Genomic DNA, 22056 nt, shown 5'->3' on the forward strand with positions numbered 1-22056 from the left:
AAAATTCTCAGTTGAAACCATAGCTCCAGAAATTCCTCTTCTATCTCTAGAGACACAGAATTCTGGCCTTGACTCTCCAGAACAAATTAATAAAGAATTTAATGACTAACACAAATTTTGTCTTTGCTTAAAAATTAAGTTGCAAGGTTTCAACAGAGTATTTGTTTCTACAAAAACAACAGAAAAAACAAGCCCTAGTGTCAACACCAGTGAATGTTTGCTTAACTCTCTTTATTACTATTTTTAATACATCTCCTTTCATGACAATCATGGTTATTTTAGAAAATTTTGAAAACACCAGTGGGCATAAAAGAAAGCAAAAATTATTTGTAATCTCACCACTTAGAGAAAACCAAACCAAACACTAACATAAGGTTCTTTGATTTTTTAAGATTTTATTCATTTATTTGACAGAGAGAGAGACTGAGCATATGCAGGGGGAGCAGCAGAGGAAGAGGAAGAAGCCGGCTCTCCACTGAGCAGGGAGCCCAATGTGGGGCTCGATCCCAGGACCTTGGAATCATGACCTGAGCCAAAGGCAGATGCCTAATGACTGAGCCATCCAGGCAACCCGACGTAAAGCTCTTCTATTCTCATTTCCTACCACTGGGATTTTTCTTTTTTAAAGATTTTATATTTATTTGAGTGAGTGAGAAAGAGAGCACGTGCATGTGTGGGGTTGTGAGGTAAGAGGCAGAGGGAGAGGGACAAACAGACTCCACACTGAGGACAGAGCTCAACACTGGGCTCAATCCCATGACCCTGACATGACCTGAGCCGAAATCAAGAGTTACGACGGTCATTACCAACTAAGCCACTGAGGTGCTCCCTCACATGCTTATTTTGCAAGATAGTTATTATTCATTCCCTCCATCCAGTTTTCTCCCTGAAATGCAAGTTATAATTGATATAGGTGGCTAGAACTATAGTAGGAGCGATAGTGATAGAGAAATACTAGTCCTTTTGTTTTCAAAGAAAAAGAACATTTTTGTCCCAAATTGAAGTGGCAGTCTGTTCCAAAATTTCAAAAAAGGACAAATCTTAGAAAGTGAATTTGATTTCCCTCGGTTTATATTACTGCCATCTGAAAAGAAGCCATGAATATGTTCAGATTTTGGCAAATGTGATCAGTTTTGATGAGCTTACTTCCTTGACTTACAGATTAGTGCCTTCATCTTACAACATGAAGATTATTTTTTATCTTTTGTGTAATTTTACTTCATAGCAGAGTAACATTCTGGCTTTATGTTTGATTTATTATATCCTTAATGAATAAAAAACAAAACAAACCAACCTGAAAAGAAAAAAAAGTTCTTTATTGATGAAAGAGCTAATATTATTTACAATTTTATCCCTTTAACATTTATTATAATGTTTTATTGCCATTTTGGCCAAATAACCAAGTACCATTTCTCACCATGATCCTGTCTTAATCAAAGATTCAAATCTCCTTTGCTGACTCTTTTGATTTCTCTTTCCCAAAAGTGGATCCAAAATCCAAAAAAATAAAAACTTTTAGAATAACTTTTATACTAGGCCCCCCGGGTGGCTCAGTCCTTAAGCACCTGCCTTCGTTCGGCCCCAGGTTCTGGGATTGAGTTCTCTGCATCAGATTCCCTGCTCAGCAAGAAATGTGCTTCTCCCTTTGCTTCTCCGCCCTGCTTGTGCTCCCTCTCTCACTGTGTCTCTGTCAAATAAATAAATAAAATCTTAAAAAAAAAAAAAGGTAGTATCTTAAAAACAAACAAACAAACAACAAAGAACAAGACTCTTAGGAACATGCTTCTAAGCTGGTTATCATTTAAGACGACTTTAAGACTATACCCCTACACTGCGTCAGGATGTCTAGGATGCTTTTTAGTCCAGAAGCAGATGTTGCACGGAAACAGACTGCTGACCCAAGTTCCATCTGAATGAAATGACAAAGGGAAATTTTTTATTGTAGTTATTTGTGCAGAATATAGTTGATGTTACCTTTATGTTCTATTTTTTGTGGCTATATGAGGAAGTCCTTTCCCTTTTTCCTTAAACTATTTCCAAGACACATTTTAGTAGATTCTGTTTTTATGATCTGAAATAAAATATTAAGTGGTATCTAATTTTCATTGATCCTCAGCATTCAGGAATGTACTGAGTTTTCCTTAAATTTTTATGGCAATACAGTTATTTTGCATAGGCTTGGTAACACTCCCATCTTCTTTTTATCAGGCTATAAGTGGGTTTTGTAACCATATGTACCTGTAATGTTATATCTGAGACTGATTTTCATTTAGTCAGACATGAAAAACCACATTAAAGAACAACAGTCAACTTCATATATGGCACAATGCTTCCAAAAAATCCCCCCTAAGAAAACTGACCTGATACTTGGTTACAGGGTCCTCTGACTTACAGATGCTGAGCAAGGTCACTTACTTCCACACTGCAAGCCTTAGAGCAAATGCTGGGATATTTGGTATTAACTAACCTCAATTTATCAGTAAAGCAGGTGAAATTTAGTGAGAGAGTTTCTTGGGCATGGTTGCCTAAGCTTGGGATAGTAAATGAAAAAGGTGTTCAAAAGTCCAAGCTAAGATTCTTTTTGAAAACTTCTATACACAATTTTGTAGCTCAAAACTAACAGCTCTGGATTTGCAAAGAAAACTCAATGATGTCTGTATGATTTGAGCATTCTTATTGTACCTACGTAAATACGTCAAAAGTAATGAGACCATTTTATGGTCAAATATAGTCTTTGAAAATTATTTATGATCAATCACAAGAGAGACAAGAAACTGTCAGCAAAAGCTGTGAAAGACTAAAATGATAAAAATTTCAAGTGTCCTTTCAAGGGAATGTCCACTATTATCTACTGGATCCTTTGGGATTATGGGACTGCAAAAAAGTCTTCAACTTTGACTTTGGCTAGGTTACTCTGCAACTCTGTAGAAATGGAAATTATCTATGGATGGTGTTGGTGATGCAATGCAAATGAATTCTGTCTTGTAGGGAATATAAATTTCCTGATTTCCTTAAGTCCAGTTCTCATTTGGACCAATTTTAACACGCTACCAGTTCCTAATAATTGGTTAATTAGTGAGTTAAAAAAATCTTTGTGCATGTATTCATTTGGTATGGGAGTCATAATTTTACCTTTAAAAACAACCTTTAACATTTGGATCCTTACCTTTTATTTCTCAAAGCATCTAATTAAAAAGCAATTGTACAGCTGGAATTAACAAGTTACAGCCTTCTGCCTATTTTTATAAGGCTCTTACAAAAGAGCTAAGAACTATTTTTACATTTTTAAAGAGCTGTAAAGAATAAAAAACATGTAACAGAGCAAATGTGGCCTTCAAATCCTGAAATATTTATTATACAGCCCTTTACAATAAAAATTTGCCCATCTTTGCTTTAGATCAAAATCATAGCATGTCAATTGACATAGACATTTTATTTTTTTTATTAAAGATTTTATTTATTTATTTGACAGAGCGAGATCACAGTAGGCAGAGAGACAGGCAGAGAGAGAGAGAGAGAGGGAAGCAGGCTCCCTGCTGAGCAGAGAGCCTGATACGGGACTCGATCCCAGGATCTTGAAATCATGACCTGAGCCGAAGGCAGCGGCTTAACCCACTGAGCCACCCAGGCGCCCGACATAGACATTTTAATATGAGTGACCAACTAGACAATATAGAAGAGACTGAGGATTAAGTCAGCATTTTAGCAGCAGCAAAGTTACGTTAGGACCCAGATTAAGAAAATAGGCTCCTTAACTAAAATACTATTCAGAGATGTATCAGGCATACTGTATACGGAGAAACTGTTTAATACTATTTTTTCATTATTTTTCAGACTTCTCAATACTAATTAAAGTTTGCTTGAATGTGTCCTTGAACAGAAATAAAATCAAATATGTTTCATTAGAATGCAATTAATGCAATAAATTTTCATACTGTTGAATAAATACAATATAATTTGGACATTAACAGATTAAAAAAAATAATGTGCTAAATTCAGAATTTATAGACAAGAAAATATTTTTCCCCCAATAATACAAATCTAAGAATTTTTATTGTGTTCAACACTGCTGAGTACTGGGGGGTGTGCTGAAAATTTCAAACCTCTTTAATGTGCAACATAAACATATATAAAAGTGAGGAAAATGAATCTTGTATACTCTTCACCCAACTTCTATTATTAACTCATGGCCTGCACTTCTCCTTCCCCTGCAATTATTTATACGCAAATCCCAGACAAAAAATGTTCTTTATAAAAACAAAGGCTAGGGGCGCCTAGGTGGCTCAGTGGGTTAAGCCTCTGCCTTTGGCTCAAGTCATGATCCCAGGATCCTGGGATCAGGCCCCATCAGGCTCTCTGCTCGGCAGGGGGCCTGATTCCTCCTCTCTCTCTGCCTGCCTCTCTGCCTACCTGTAAACTCTGTCTGTCAAATAAATAAATAAAATCTTAAAATAAAAAACAAATAAACAAAACCACCACCCCCCCCAAAGGCTAATTCCAGAGGCTTTCCTATATTATTAAAGCCTATCTTAGCTGTCAGAACTTATGAATACACTACTTTATTTTTTGGATAAAATGCTTAATGTTCTCCTTCGCTTTTACACTTCACTATATTTTATTCTTGAAGGATCTACTGGGGTATAATGTCCAAAGACCACGAACTTTGTTCTGTTCCTAGACTGACCTTGATGTGGATGCCTAATGACTGGTTAAGTTTTTCCCAAAGTGGCAAGAGATGGAAAAAGTTGAGTCAAAGAAGAAGAAAGATAAATCTAATAAATCAATTATCTCTCGTCACAGATGGCAAAGAAAAGATTTGCAAGCAAGACTGTGAAGTTAAGGGGCACCTGGGTGGCTCAGTTAGTTGGACATCTGCCTTCGGCTCAGGTAGTGATCCCAGGACCCTGGGATCCAGCCCTGTGTTCAGCTCCCTGCTGTTGAATAGGAAGACTGCTTCTCCCTCTCCCACTCCCCGTTTGTGCTCTCTGTCAAATAAATAAAATCTTAGGGCGCCTGGGTGGCTCAGTGGGTTAAGCCGCTGCCTTCGGCTCAGGTCATGATCTCAGGGTCCTGGGATCGAGTCCCGCATCGGGCTCTCTGCTCAGCAGGGAGCCTGCTTCCTTCTCTCTCTCTCTGCCTGCCTCTCAATGTACTTGTAATTTCTCTCTGTCAGATAAATAAATAAAATCTTTAAAAAAAAAAAAAAAAAAAAAAAAAAAATCTTAAAAAAAAAAAAAAAAAGACTGTGAAGTTAAAATGTGTCACATCAGCTGGCTGTGCATTTCTTAATGTCTCTTCTGCCTTCTTCCACCAAGCCACTAGTTCGGCTAGCATTAACCTCCCAGTGGGATTCAGTAAGAGGTAGGTTTTCTTTAACTCCAGCGGCTCTCCTTGTATAAAAGCAACCCCCCATATCCAGCCAGTGGCTGGAGGAGCAACAAATGACAAAGCAAGGAACTGGTAAGAAGTTTAAAATCTCTTGAGATGAGTACGGTCATATGAACTTTAAAGTACTTTCTTTTACTGCTTAGAATGAATTAGTTCAGAAAGGAAAGCAAGAGAGGCTTTTGTTTAATGTCAAAGCCAATATCAGAATCATGAGGTTTCAGGAAGGAAGAATTTAAGCATTGACCTTCTTTAGAAACTAACTAAATTACCTGTCTAGTTACCTGAGACACTTAACTTAAAAAGTACAATAAGCAGAGAAGGTTGCTCATATAGGCTCTGCCTATCTCAAAGGAATCATGTACTACCATGTCATCTACCAGCTGAGGGGCTCAAAGGCGCTGTGGGGAGTTGTTTCATAATTGCAAAGCATCATAAACCCCTGATAGGAAGATAATCCCCTTACTCAAGGAAGAGCCATGTAACCCACAAGTATTGCCTATAAAGCAACCAACGCAAATCATACAAAAATTTATTTCATAAAATAAAATGGTATAATAAAATAATATTTTTTATGTCATGAGACATAGTATAGAATAGTGGTCTCCAACCTGAAGTCCACAAAAGGGTCAAGTTGTTTTTAGGACTTCTAAAGGCCCAATGGAAAGTGTACAGTCACCCATAATAAAGTTGTATAGGCAGATTAAAATGAGAAATATTTAATTTTGTCTGGGATTATGACTACTCCAGGTAATGCCTATTCTTGTATCATTCAGAAACGATGACTGGAAAAAAGAGAGAGAGAAATAAATAAATAAATAAATAAATGACTGGCTCTTAGCCCTTGATTACTTTTCTTTTTTTGAAAGGAAAATAACATATGGTGTTTGTAAACAAATATTTCCAAAATAGCAGACTCATGAGGAAAAAATATATAGTCTTCGGTGGGACCAAGTTGATTTTAGTTCCTTCAATGTTAAAAAAACCTCAAAACCAAAACAAAACAAAGAAACAAAACAAAAAACTCAGAAATTAGAAAATATAAAGTAAATCATTAGAATTTGCTCAAGCATATTTTTTGTCTGGAAAACTACCACCTGGAGGCAATATATAGATAATGTTGTATTGTTTTAGAAAATGCTTTTCACCACAGTGAAGAGTTCTCTTGCTATACTTCATGAATGTCAGAGCTACATAAGCCATCTCTTGAAAATCCTTACTTGATCTATTTTATACTTTCCAAATCCCAGGTGAACAACAGACCATACTGAAGTTCTAAGGAATGAAACATAAGCATACTGTTCACATTCTCAAAAAATATGAAAACTGCTAAAAATGAAGAAAAATGGCATTCAGTGGGCCATTGGTCCATGTAAGGAAAACAGTAATTTATCTCAAATTATTTTTTGCAAAATATTACTAGCCACAGATGGTGGGGTAGAGGGGGTGGGCTGCAGGAGTAGGTGGGAGGTACATATGAAGCTATTACTTTTTAAAGTAACCTGTTCATTATTCTTTGCTATTTAATTTTCCACTAAACTGCACAGAGTCCTAGTGGTTCCAAATACTCTTTAAGAATAGCCAAATGACTCTAAAAAAGAGATATAACCAAGAAAGAGCAAGAAGCTAGATGAAGACATGATACTACAGGTATTGACTACTTATGAAAACATAACTCTTCCCAAACTTCTTAGTTTGTTATTAAAAAATAGACAAATGGTCAATTTCTCATTCCTTTACCCTTTCTCTTAAGAAACCATTATGTTATATTTCTACATTATAGAAACCACTATAGTATGCTATCATTAACACCATTAAGCTTAGACAACAGACCTTATTATATCCCTAAGCTGAGGTTGGAAGGTTGCTAGTCTGCAGAGGAGATGGAACTAAATCTTTGCATTGGCATCCATCGGTTGTGGACTTGTGTGATTTATGGAGCTTAAATCAAGGCTTAGTACCTATGAAACAGGACTGGCACTTGCAGGGTTAAGAGTTAGAGATGAAAAAACAGAGAAAGCATAAATAGGATAGTTGAGAAAAGAGATGAACTGTCAAAGGGGAATGAAAAGACAGTAAGTATAATATTTAGCTATTAACACCAGAACAGAGCATATACTTGATAAAAACTGAAATTTAGGACAGAAGACAGAAAAATTTCTCTCTGTTGTAGATTAGATGATTTCGGGGTTAATGTCCATTTGCCTTCCATTTCTTCCTGAGATACTATGTTTTAAAGGATTGTTTTCAGTTTCAGTAGTTTTAAGCTGAGTGGTCACAAGCTTGAAAAAGGTGAGAGGCCAGAGGTAAGACACTGAAGCATGGTAAAGACTGGAGTAAAGTGGTGGCAGAGGAAATGCAAAAGAAAAGGCCTAGTGATTCTTCTGAAGAAGGAACCAATAGGATCTGCTGACTATACACTGGAAATTAAAGAGAAGAAAGAATCAAAGATGAGGCCCAAGTTTCTAGCCTAAGAGAATGATGATGCACTTCCAACAGGGAAGATTAAAAGAACAGTTCTGGGGAAAGAAAATTATGAATCAAATTCAGATATTCTGAATCATAATAAGGAAAAAAAAATCAGAAATAGTTGGAAGGAAAGTAGAGCTGAAATTCTGATCCAAAAAAATTGTATCTCCAAGATATATTTCTGTAACTAGTGTCAATATTTAATAGATACCAAACATGAAACCAAATATTCATATGCTCTTCAGTTCAAATGTATTTACACTAAATGTAAATAGCACATATAAGTGAACAAGTCAAAGCAACTAAATTTTCTGAATTCCAAATTCCTATCAGGCTTAGAGTAATCAAAATGGCTGAATGAGAATCTGCAGTTCCTGAAAAACAGCACAAGCACAGGTTCACTGTCAAAGCTGAAGTTAGGAAACAACTCACCCCTAAACTAGATCAGTGCATACACAATAGATATATAGTAGTAGTGACTCTAGCCATAAAAGAGAAAAGAAGATAAGGAAGATAACATGATACCTTCTTCTGGGGTCAATAAATATGTTCTAATATAGAAAGTATAAAGAATTAATATCCCTTTGGATTCTAATTTACATACCAATGTTTCTTCAAAGGAAATTCCTAGCTATAAGAGGAAATGGCACCAAATGAGTGCTGTGCTGAAGGGCCTAAGTGTACTAAAGGCACATTACATCCCAGATGTCTGTACAGTTTGGGGTTCTCACTTTCTAATGAGGAAGGAAAAGGAGAAGAAGGAAGAATAGAAGAAAATATGCCTGCAGACTGTGCTCCCAGCCAAGGTTACTCTTGACATTTTGGCCATTAAGGCCTTCATGGGCTCTATGAACTAAATGCCAGCATCACTCCCCTCCCCAAGTCTTTGTGACAAGCAAAATACTCTCTCACATTTCCAAAAGCTGGGAAGGATGGTTGGGAGAAAAGGGGATAGGTTCCTGGACATCCTAGATCTGAGAGAATTTTACAATTCAAGAATTTTCACAAAAGATAATTCATTCTTTAAATATCTGCAAGACTTCAATCTTGATTTTACTTGTCTGAATCCAACAAAGATGCCTTCATGTTCACCAGCCTGATTTCCTTAGACTCAACCTATTTGAAATACTTAAAAACAAAACAAAACAAAAAACTAATATAAGGGTGTCTAGATGGCTTAGTTAAGGGTCCAACTCTTGATTTCAGCTCAAGTCATGGTCTCAGGGTTGTGAGATCAAGACCTACATCAGGCTCCATGCTACGCACGGAGCCTGCTGAAAATTCTCTCTCCTCCTCTCCCTCTGTGTACCCTCTCACTCTTGTTCTCTCTCTCTCAAAACAACAACAATAATAACAAAAAACACCAAAGCACTAATATAACAATAAAATTACTTGTTCCAAAGAAGAGAGAGGAGACCCTATTCTGAGGTTTTTGTATTCCATTGCAGAACACAACTTGTAAAGTGTTCGAATGGGTAAATTAACATAGCAGACCACTAAACTCTCAACAGTAAAATAAGGACCTATGGACACAGGTCAACAATCTGTGGTCCTAGTCAAGCTACTGATAAAATAAGGCTAACTAAAAATTATATAAGGCCAATTCATTTATGATTATTTTATGAAAATAAGGGGTGACTGCATATGGAAGGCTCAGCAAATATTTACTTCTGGTTCTCCAGAGCAAGGCAGACAGTGTAGCTGTATCAGTAAAAAATAAAACCATGTATCTTATCCCCTCAAATACATGCTTATATTATTTAAGTATAGCTGGTTGTGGCTGATACCTGAATTGGAATCTTCCATTTTTTGTATTCAATGTTTTACAGAACCACTTTTGATTACTAGGCAATATTTGTTTACAAATTAATTTTAATTCTCTAAAGATTGAGTTAATTTCTGAGCTTCTATAATCATGTAAAGATAATTACCAAAAAGAAAAAAAAATTCACAGAATTCTAAATTAGAGTTGTAGAAAACCTTAAAACAGTCTACCCCATGACTGAGTGAATTTATTAGAAATGTCTGAGGGACAAATTTCTCATATAAGGCTAAGAAGCAATAAATATGGAAGACCTCTGTTTTTAAGCCATTATTTAGAAAATCAGTATGGAATTGTTTCTAGTTTGTTCCTGACTAGAGCAGCCACTCAGGAAATAAACATCTTCTATCTTTACATGACGCTTTTTGAAAAAATAACTTTTATTTCCTTATGATTTGATAAAAATAAGTTTGTAAAACACCTGAAGTTAACATTGAGGAAACTGCTAAGGCTTTTTTAAGGTATTACAGAATTTGCAGACTGTAATCTAGGGAGTTAGAAAGGAAAAGTCCTAAATACAATTCCTAATAGCCCAGTGCTTGTTTTAACCTTAAGTGGAAAACTTTAGTCAGACAAATTCGTCCATAATCGATGGATAACAATGTTCTTTTAGTGTCTCTTTGTAAACAAAATTGAGATGGGGATATTGTTAGACATTTCATTTATTCTTCTCTGCTCTCAGACTGTTTCATGTTTTAATCATATTAACAACAATGTTTCTGATACAATATTCTAAGGTAAGGTACTAAGGTAATATTAATAATACTTCCTTTCTAGAACTTTAATTTCCAAGAATGACTAAGACCTCCTAATTCTAAACGTATTGCAATGTAACAGGAGCTGTGTCTGATTTAGGTTAATTAAGATCCCACTACGCAGCCTCTTTTTGGTGCAGTACCTAAATCACTTTGTTAAGTGTTAAGAGATTTGCTAGAGTACCTACCTAGTCATAGCATTTAATTTAGTTCCTGTTTGCTTTCTCTTCAACTGAAAATGGTGTTAAGAACAGTTGCCCTTTCCATAAATTATATAAATGTGGTACAGCTGAATCACATAATGTGATGACTTCTGCTCTTCATTTGAGAATACCAATGGATTCCAATTCATTGCAATGGCTCAATGGCTCAAATTTTTAATTATTCTTTTCAGCTGCTTGATATCTTCAACTCTGATTAATCACAGCAATCTCTTTCTCTTTCGTCAAGGATTTAAATGAAGAGGTTGAACGGAACAGGAAGCATCCCGCACCAAGCCATCAGAGACTCTGTTCCAGGGTGATATTTATTCTGAGTTAGTATAATTTTCATACCTTCATTCACTTACTCAGTTAGGAATAATTACTTATAATTTCCCCCTAAAGATATCATGAAAAACGCTGTTAAAGGCACTCCTAAAATCTAGATACACTGTGTTCAGAGTACCTCTCATCTACTAATATAGTAATCCTATTAAATAAGGAAATGAATTTACTTGGGGGTAACTTAAATTTAGAAAATCTGTTTAGTACCCTAGTAATTAGGGCTTCCTCTGTAAAGTACTTTTTTATGTGCTGCTAACCACTAGCCTTTAATGGCAACAATTTAGAGCTAAGCAGACTGAAAATCTGTTTTTCAAATAGTAGCACCTAGAAAACACGTTTCTAAACCCAGTTTTTTTTTTTAATTTTTTTGTTCTTTTAAATTTATTTGACAGACAGAGATCACAAGTAGGCAGAGAGGCAGGCAGAGAGAGAGAGAGAGGAAGAAGCAGGCTCCCTGCTAAGCAGAGAGCCTGATGTGGGGCTCGATCCCAGGACCCTGGGATCAGGACCTGAGCTGAAGGCAGAGGCTTTAATCCACTAAGCCACCCAGGCGCCCCTAAACCCAGTTTTAACATTAATAAAAAAGTGAACTTAACCATTACAGTTTACCTTAAGACTCTTTTTTTCTTTTTTTTTTTTTTTAAAGATTTTATTTATTTGACCGAGAGACATAGTGAGAGAGAGGGAACACAGCAGGGGGAGTTAGAGGGAGAAGCAGGTTTTTGGCTGAGCAGGGAGACGGACATGGGGCTTGATCCCAAGATCCCGGGATCATGTGTATTCATGTACATGATATTCATCTGAGCCTCCTAAAATGTGAAGATCTTGAGAGGTTATCCTGTGAAACAGGCTTATGTTACAGATGAGAAATAAAAGGTCTGGCATGTTAACTGAATTCCCCAAGTTCCTACCTAGTCATGTAGGGCTGGTACTATAAACCAGGTCTCTTGAGTCTCAGTCTCTTGCTAGTATCATTCTTCTTTTTAGAAATAACAATGCAATCTAGAGCCCTTGCCTCCAAGGTGAAAACATTCATGCTGATCAGTCAAAACCACAACCACCTGGTCAGTAAGAACCAATAAAATTTCTACCTTACTCTAATCCTGCTTTCATGCTCCCGAAGAAAATATTAATGGAGTACAGTTCTTTAGATCTTGCTTATTGTTTGAGGTATGAACTGCTGCTGCCTAGAGGTCCTGCACTTGCCATTACCACTTCTCTTTATCGAGCTCCAAAACTCAGAGGTAATCTGAATTATAATTAATTCAGTGGAGAATAACAGTCAAATGATGTAAGCAATTTACCATGGCCCATACAAGTGAAAACATTAGATAAACAGGCAAAAATTGGATTTTTTTTTCATAAAATGAACTATATTTGATAAAATATGCATGATAAAATGTATGCATGGTAAATGTAAACGCAATGATATAAAATATAAAAGCAGCTTCAGTTTAGGAAGAAGTATGTAATAAAAGTTCTCTCTTCCTTTCCTCTCTCAAATTGTGTGAACTCACTGGCAGTTTGGTTCTCCAAAATGAAAATGGACCTCTTAGAAATTAAAAGAATTCTCTGAAGACAAGAGTTCTGGTAAACTTTCTCCAGACTACCCACTCCCCCATTTCTTTCTTTCTTTCTTTTTTTTTTTTTAAATATTTATTTTATTTTATTTATTTATGTGACAGAGATCACAAGTAGGCAGAGAGGCAGGCAGAGAGAGAAGAGGAAGCAGGCTCCCCACTGAGCAGAGAGCCCGATGTGGGGCTCGATCCCAGGACCCCAGGATTGTGACCTGAGCCGAAGGCAGAGGCTTTAACCCACTGAGCCACCCAGGCACCCCCCACTCCCCCATTTCAATCTCACATACTAATCCATGTAGTCTTTACTTCTTAAAGATTTGTGTTCTAATTAGTGTCTAATTAGTATCTTCCTACTGTTGCCAATTTTGATCTTAATAGCTCTTTGGTGTGACTCATCTTGGAGTATTTTTTTTTTAAAGATTTTATCTATTTATTTGACAGACAGAGATCACAAGTAGTAGGCAGAGAGGCAGACAGAGAGAGAGGAGGAAGCAGGCCCCCCCGTGGAGCAGAGAGCCCGATGTGGGGCTTGATCCCAGGACCCTGGCCTTCAACCCTCTGAGCCACCCAGGCGCCCTTCATCTTGGAGTATTTGATCTCTCATTCTGAACACACCTCATCTCTAGTGACCACCATTAACAGAATAAATGAAAAGCCTTAATTTCCAGGAAACTTAAAATTTTCTTGATAACTGTTAAATAGGATAATATGGGATCTAGTTCCTTGTTAAGGAAGAAGGCTGCACCATCTTTGGGCTGGAGGGAGATATCAAAGATATTTAATGTTGTGGCACTTCAAGTGGGCATCAAAATAATTTCTTCCCATTTTTAAATGACAACACTATAATGTATTTCTGTATATCTTGGTAAACTTCTGTGGGTATACTAATAATGTAAATTCCATCAGCGTTATCAGAGAATGTGATGTTTTACACTTTGGTAGAGATTACCAAATTACCCTTCAGAAAGATTACAGCAATTTGCACTACACCAACAGCGTGACTGTGCCAGCTCTAGGGTATCGAACTTTTGCATCTGATTACTCTAAGTGAAAATAAAATCTTATTTTAATTATCAATTGCATTCCTTTAATTAAGGATAAACTTGAACTTTGTTTGATTTGTAATTTGACCACATGTATTTTTTTTGTGAGCTCTTCTAGATCCCCATAAGAATCTTCTTGCAATCAGGACATAATTAAAACATGCCTACATTTTATTTATTTATTTATTTATTTTTTATTTTTTTTTAAAGATTTTATTTATTTATTTATTTGACAGAGAGAAATCACAAGTAGATGGAGAGGCAGACAGAGAGAGACAGAGGGAAGCAGGCTCCCCGCTAAGCAGAGAGCCCGATGCGGGACTCGATCCCAGCACCCTGAGATCATGACCTGAGCCGAAGGCAGCGGCTCAAACCACTGAACCACCCAGGCGCCCCATGCCTACATTTTAAAAAAATATATTTATTTATGAGGGGATGGGGAGGGAGAGAAAGAGTGTGTGTGTGCAAAAGCAAGTGGGGGGAAAAGAAAGAATCTCAAGCAGTCTCTGAGCTGAGTGCTGAGCCTGATGCAGGGCTTGATCTCAAGACCCCTGAGATCATGAGCTAAGCTGAAACCAAGAGTCAAGTCCTTTAACCAACTGCCCCACATAGGTGCCCCAGAATGTGCCTAGATTTTTAAAAAATAGACAACAGAGGAACCACCAGAAATAAAAAGCCAACTTGAATTAAGCTTCTACACTCTCCAGAAATGATTCTCTATAAACTTTTCCTCACAGGTTTCCACCAAATATAAAATACTTTCTTCCACCCAGGTATCAATCTGAACAGTCTGTATTCTCTACTTATACACAGACTTCCTCAGACTTCCAACAACCACTACACTTTTCATGAAGAGCAAATGAGAATTAAATGACATATTCTAACCGTATTTCCTGGGCTTACACATCTCAAATTTTCCTATTTTACTTATCTGAAAACAGTAATCTGGATTGTTCCCCAAACTATATTAAAATCCAAGATAAGCTCCTAAATATATCTAATAGAGTCAAATAGAGGACTAATAGAAGACTTCTTGTATTTTAGGTAGATGCAAAGGCAGTTTGCACATGTACACTCACACATGTATCCCTCTCCTACCGCCTTCCCCCCTACATATGGGGATTAGAAATATAAACATGAAGATGACAATTATGGCAATAGAGAAGGGAGTTCTCTATGGTTGTATTTTCTGCCCTCTTGAAAATATATATTGAAGAGAAAATGTTTTCCCTCCTACCTCAAACCCTGTCCCCAGTCTACCTTACAACACACACATTCCTGTCCATGCTCAAGGTAACAATATATAAACTGAAGTCCAAATGAACCCTACCTTTAGTTTAAAGGCCCACTGTTATTTAACTGGAATCAAATTATGGACACTCCTTATTCCCCGGCTGAAAATACTCTCCCTTTTCTAAACTTGTAAACAATACAGCTTTTCTATTTTGTATCATCTTCCTATTTTTAATTATTTTTGCAGGTTTTCATATTTTCTAATACAGACCATTAAGTCCTTAAGTCAAAGATGTGTCTTATGCATTACTGAACTCCTGAGACCACCAAGCACAATACTTTTTACTGAATGGCCAGTCACTGTTTCATTCTTATAGCAGGTGAGTTAATATTTGTAAAGTGGTTTGAATAGTGCCTGCACATGTAAGTTTATTAAATAAAATAAAAAAATGGACCAATTTTCCCTTTCTGAGTTTTTCCCATCAACATGATTTTTCCTATCTCCCACCATAACCTTCTTTTTGATCCCATTTCCTCTACCAGTTCTCTGCTCCCTATTGAAGTAAAACACATTAAAATGGTCTAAAATTTAGTCTCCAAATTCCTCTCTTTCCATTCTCAAACTTACTCAACTTGTTTCAACCTCATCATTCTACCAAAAAAATGTTTGGGAAGATGACCAATTATCCCTACATTACTATATCCAAAGGTGAGCTCTTAGTCCTTACCTTACTTGACCTATCAGCATCATTTGACAGAGCTGCTGTTTCTCTCCCCCTATGAAGAATCCTCGATTTTTCTTATTCATCATGGGCCACTATTCCTCCTCCTGCTCTTCTCAAATAGGATTATTCAGGGCTTAGTTCTTGTTCCTCTACGCTCCTGTATTTACATTCATTCCCTTTCTTGTTAACTTCATCTAGTCTCTTAACTTTAAATACCATCTAAATTTGATATACCTCCTTCAATTATATTTTCAGCCCAGACCTCCTAAATTCAAGACTCATATAGTCATTCTCAGACATCAAACAGACATCTCAGACTTAACTCTTGCTCTTTCCCACAAAACCTGCCCCACCAGCAGACTTTATATCTCATTATGACAAATCCATTCTTCCAGCCATTGAGGCTAAAATCCTTGTAGGCATCAATTTCTCTTTCGTAACTTACATCCAAACCACCAGAAAATTCAGTTGGCTGTACATTCAAAATACATCCCAAATCCAACCACTTCTTATTATCTTCACTTCTGCTATTTTAGTCTGAGCCATGATCATTATCTTGTCTGGGTTACTAGAATGGCCTCCTTACTGGTCTCCCTGGCCACCGTATAATCTATTCTCAGTACTAAGCCAGAACGACCCTTTAAAAATAAAAGTCAAATCATGTCACTTCTCTGCTTAAAATTCTTCATTGTATTGCTTTTACATTCAAAGAGAAAGCTAGTCCTTAAAAATGGCTTCAAGGGGATTTCTGATCTGGCCTTTCTCTTTACAATTTGACTTTCTCATGCCTTCCATCAAAAAGTGGAATCAATTTCTCCATCCTGTGACACTGGGTTTGGTCATGGACTTGGCTTCAGCCAAATGAAACATCAAATGTGGCACAACAGAGACTTGAAATGTGTTTGTATATCGAGGCTTGCTCTTGCTGCACTGGGATCCCCAGTAGGCTTTACATCTCAGTTAATGAAAAGTCCATCCTTACAACTGTGCAGGCTAAAATCCTTGTACCACAAGGAGACAGTCTCCACTAACAGCCAGAACCAATTATAAGGCACGTAAGGGGGACCATCTTAGACCACCAGCTCCATCTAAGCCACCCAGCAATGATACTGGCTTCCACGGAAGACCAGCACAAAACCATCCAACTAATCCCAGCCCAAATAGCTGACTCACAGAACTGTGAGCAAATAAAATAGTTGTTTTAAGTCACTCAGTTTTGGAGTGGTTTTACAGTAATAGACAACTGAGAAACTCTTATTACATCTTTGACACCCCAAATCCTACCACTCTTTCTTCCCTCTTGTTCTAGTTATACCAACTTCCCTTCCATTCTTTGTATATAATCAGGAACACTCCTGCTTTTGTTCTGGCTGTACCCTCTACTGGGAATGCTCACTTCTCAGACAGTTGTATGGCTAACCTGCTTATTCCTTTTAAGCCCTTCCTCAATGTCTCTTTTTTAATAGGCTTACACTTACTATCTTTTTAAAAATAGCAGTCTACCCCCAGCCCTTCTAATCTCACTTACCCACTTTTATTGTTTTTATAGCCCATCCTTCTCTAACATACACCACAGTTTACTTATTATGTTTACTATGTGTTGTCATCTTCCCCAACTAGAATGTAAGGTTCAAATGTGAGAGGAGTTTTATTTTATCTTTTAAAAGTTCACTGTTTGGAGCCCCTGGGTGGCTCAGTCATTAACTGTCTGTCTTTGGCTCAGGTTCTGATCCCAGGGTCCTGGGATTGAGCCCCACATCGGGCTCCCTGCTGGGCGGGAAGCCTGCTTCTCCCTCTCCCACTCCTCCTGCTTTTGTCTTTGTTCTCGCGGTCTCTCTCTGTGTCAAATAAATAAATAAACTCTTTAAGGAAAAAAAAAATTAAAAGCTCAGTTTGATACAGTGACAGCTCAATGTAAATAACACTTGTTAACAAGGTAAAGCATCTATATATGACCAAGTGATTACACATGTATGTTCTGAATTGCCATTATAAATTCTGGGCATTTGTATAGAAAACTTAAGCAACATCAACACTGGTAAGGGATTGTCTGGACTTTCTCCATTACATATATGAGTTAAACATACAGATGTGTGGTGATGCAGGGTTATTAAGAAAGGAAAAATGGAATTATTCGTCTTTAAAACTCATCAAATCTGGAGATACTGTAATCTCATTTAAAAAACAGATGTTAAAGTTCAACATTGTCCCGCTTTCTAAAATTCTCCATTTATTACCTAAAGTCAGAAGCATTTCTCCCTCAAATCTTCCTTCAAAATATTCATTCTGTAGTTTAGAATGAACTCTTAACAAAGCATGTTACAATCTCATGTAAGGAGGACATATATGAACCCCAATCTATAGCAGTTTGATGTACCCACATAGTCATATTAAGAATTAGAGATGCAGAGCAAGTACTTCATTTTTGAATATTTTAAATCATTGTTTCAATGACAGCATTTTAGTTCACCAGAGTCAATGAATAGTTTGTTAAGTGAGAGGGAGACATGGGGAGGGAAGCAAGAAAAGTTTCATCTACAATCTTTTAAGCAAATTTTCTCCACTTATGAATTAATACAACCATGGAGAAAATCAATTAAGAATGTTTAAATTATATTTCATGTTCCCCACCTCCCTGTCGACTGTCAGTAGGGGGGAAAAGAGTTAATTTCTGTTTTACTACCAGTCTCCACCTCCTATCCTTTGAGGGCTCTCCCACGAATTCTTTCTTTTTGACCAACCCATTCAACCCGAGCTAGCATTCTTAATAAAATACAGATAAGTAAACTGACCTTTTATAACCCCAGAACAAACAGAGATGTGCCAAGGTTTTAAAATCCAAGATACAGAACAAACAGAAAAAAAAAGGGTACAAAGCAGAGCCACAAATCTCTTAATGAAGGCAGTTTTAAATTATTATCCATAAATCACAAGAGAGTAATTTAATATCAAATTTCAGAGTAAAAAATCTGGACCTTAAATCCAATGGCTCAAGGGCAAATAGTATTAATGTATATCTATCTTAAAATCAGGTAAAACTATAAAAAAATCTGTTTTGCTTTAGTATTATCTCTTAGAAAATAGATATACCATTTATTGGCTCATTTATAGAACCAATTCAAAAAATCACGGTAAAATCAAGATCTGACCAAGTTTTCTACTGAAGATTACAGAACAAATGTGAAAATGGGGGTTGTGTTGCATAAAGCTGGATCATCTTCCTATCCAGTTGTATCTCAGAAATTTGTTCTTCTGATCTGAAGACATAAACTTTAGCACTGAGATACGTGCACACTGCTTTACAATTAGGAAAATTGCCAAGTCTTTGGGAAAAATACAGTGAAAACAAGTAGCTGAATGATAAGAACCTTTGTTTTTAATGTGAGAAATATTTCAAATGGATCTAATCCAAGTTCTTATTTGTTATGCATGCCTAGCATCTTCAAATTTAACCCAAGCTTTTCCTAAGCTGCCAAAGGCAAATGAACTCTCTTGTTCACCGAAGGAAACACTTATTTTCTGATAACTTTTCTGCCTGAGAGAGTGAGGCTGACATTTACTCTGCACTGAAGCAGCCCATCACACAGGAGTCGGAACACTCCAGTATGATCTGAGCATGCCCACACCGTCAAAAGAGTGCTCTGTACATTCCGCCCAAATAGCTTTGGGCAAAATGAACAACTGGGAAACACATAACATGCTTCTTGATTATTGCAACCTCACACAAATCAGTCCAAAAATAGCAAATGCCCATGGCTGAGATCTACTACTGAAAAATGCTGAGTTTCAGCAGCTCAAAGCATTTCCTGTGTCTATCTATTCAACCAGCCCCCACTTAAAGCTGTAGAAATTATAGGATTAAGGAAGAGTTTTTTAAAAAAAAGACAGATACACACACATATACAACATACGGTTTCCGAGGAGAGTGAGGGTTCCATGCTTGTAAGGGAGAAAGAGGAGGAATATGCCGAATAACCCTCGGGTTTCTCCCAGATTTGAACATGCTGTACTGTGGCATGAGGTCAGCAGAGACTGACTCCAGCCCTGTGAGGCTGAATTCTACCCTGACAAAGCAGTATCACTGTAATATGAAGCAAAAGGATCCAGGGCATGTTGGCAGCTGTACAGAGTGGCTGTTCTAGAAAGTAATGGCAATTCTAAAACAAGAGATCTATGCTGTCACATGAGATAATCTTCAGCCCAGTTAAGCAATAAGCACCAAAAATACTTGAATCCTAAACACAGGCAGCTCAAAATATTAAAAGGTAGGAAAGAACTTTGCTCCTTAAACCTATTTTGTATCTGGAGGAGACGAACAGGAAGTGGGAAACTTGAAGAGCTATTGGTTGATTTGATTTATATCACTAATATTATATTGATCTTGGTCTGGGTTGAGGCACAGTCTTCTGGACACTGTGACCTAGGTGAGAAGTCCCAAACCTTCCCTGTTTGGGAGCAGGGAAAATATCTTGAAAATATATTTTTGGTAATGCATATACACCAAAATTGAAGATAAGGTAAATAATCTCATTTCTCACACATATCCAGAAGGCAAAGGTTGCACAAACCTAATGAACATTATTGTTTTTCTTTAGGTCACCAAGAATCCATGTAAGTGTACTTGTTAGAAATTCTACCCTGAAATAAGGGGAATACTAAAAAAAAGTCTTATGCAGGAAAAGGAGCCAGAACATGGTATTTCTGCCAAGAGAAAATATGAGACAGTGCACATATAATCCTTTAAATTTTGTGGTCTCCCTTACATTATAAAAGTTCTACTCCAGACCAGAAGTGACCCAATTGTTTAATAAATAAAATTTAGCCAGGAAATAGCAGTAAACACAGGATACAGAGACAAAACAAAACTGTATTAAAGTACTACCACAAGGTAAATTAAGTTCTTCAACAGTTCAGTATTAGCATAGATTAAACGAAGTTAGAATTTAATTTTTTTTAAAGTGGGCTGCATGCCCAACGTGGGGCTTGAACTCACAATCCCGAGATCAAGAGTCACATGCTCTATGGACTGACCCAGCCAGGTGCCCCATTAAACTAAAATTTTAAGTAAGTTGAAAATTTACCTTATGGCATACTACTGCTTAAAAAAAAGTCTTTCAAAATTCTCTGTTACTTACATAAAAAACAAACAAACAGCCAGGCATGCCACATAATGATCCTGATGATTAGGTCTCTTCCTGCTTTTCCCATTTTATCTCCTCTGTGTTCCATTCATTTGAACTACCCATTACTGTCATTTTACAGGAATAGAAATAGAAAAGCGGGAAGGTTAATAACTTGCTCAGACTTAAATGGCTAAGGCTAGGATTTAAACTACATATACAATTCTCACTCCACACTCTTACCTATTACGCAAATTATGTTTACAATAAGAATTCTATATTTAAGGAATCAGTAGAGACAGAATATGAGCACCCACAATAGAAAAGTGAATCACTGTAGGTTGGAGAAAAGTTTCAAAGAAAGAGGTAGAACTTAAACTGAGCTGTTCATTCAAATACTTGAGGCACTGTTCTGGAAAAGCATCAAAGAACAAACATATGCCTCCATGCTAGCTGGGGAAGATAGACAATAAACAAATATAATAAATATATATCCATTGGTGATGAGTGGTATGAAGAAAAATAGAGCAGTATAAACAGGACAGAGGATGACGGGCCTCTCGGATAAAATAACATCTGACCAGAGATCTGAATGCAAATATGCAGATATCTGGGGAAAGGTAGTCCAGGGAGAGACACCAAGTTCAAAGGCCTTGAGGCAGGAATGGATTTGGTGTGCACAAAGATTGCCAAGGAGGATGAGACTAAGGGAGGCTGAAACTAAGGGAGGTAAAATAGAAAATAAGGACAGAAAGGGTTGGTGGATGAAAGCGGACTGTGTATGACACTGTAGGCTACTGTAAGGAAGTCAATGGGAGTCTTGAGCAGAGTTAGGAAAGGTTTTAGGTTTTAACAGGATCACTCAGAGTAAAGAACAGACAATGCTGGAGTTAAATGAGGGCTGGGGCATGGGAGAGTGCTTAGGAGACTATTAAAATAGTCCACACAAAACAACTTAAGTCAAGTACCTATGGCATGTTATCTGACATCCACTGAGGGAGCAAAAAACAGGTTATTAACAAATACATAATGCGAGTAGGGTGGGAGGGTAAGGAAGAAAGATATAAAGGCTTTTCACTTACAAGATACACTAGTTTTAATTTTGTAAGTATTAGGTCACCAATATTGGACTTAAAAAGGAGATATACCAGATTTGATTATTTATAGGTTTCTAGTTTCCAATCAAGGTTTTTTTGGATGTATACTTGTACCTGAACACCTAATAGGTGATCTTACCATTTCTAATACAATTTTTCCATTCATTAAGAATTGTACTTAAGATGTAATTCAACATCTTACTAAGTTTAGGAAACTTAAAAAATAAGTTGATTAAAAATAATCACCAGGGCACCTGGGTGGCTCAGAGGGTTAAGCCTCTG

General features: G+C 36.9%; 1 protein-coding gene across 7 annotated transcripts in view; it reads right to left on the minus strand.

Annotated features, from left to right (window-relative positions):
- TMCC1 (transmembrane and coiled-coil domain family 1) overlaps window positions 1–22056 on the minus strand; it is a 252842-nt gene that overhangs the window by 38833 nt on the left and 191953 nt on the right. Inside the window, exon 1 of one of the 7 annotated variants that reach the window (XM_059161820.1) lies at window positions 19469–19612. The exons of 5 other annotated variants lie outside the window; for them this stretch is intronic. In XM_059161820.1, the coding sequence (XP_059017803.1) occupies window positions 19469–19495 (27 nt within the window). In that variant the 5' untranslated portion in view covers window positions 19496–19612. Of the gene's footprint in view, window positions 1–19453; window positions 19613–22056 lie in introns of those variants that run through there. One more of the 7 variants, XM_059161818.1, reaches the window with a different exon arrangement.

This window comes from Mustela lutreola, chromosome 2 (genome assembly GCF_030435805.1).
Source record: "Mustela lutreola isolate mMusLut2 chromosome 2, mMusLut2.pri, whole genome shotgun sequence".
Lineage (NCBI taxonomy): Eukaryota > Metazoa > Chordata > Mammalia > Carnivora > Mustelidae > Mustela > Mustela lutreola.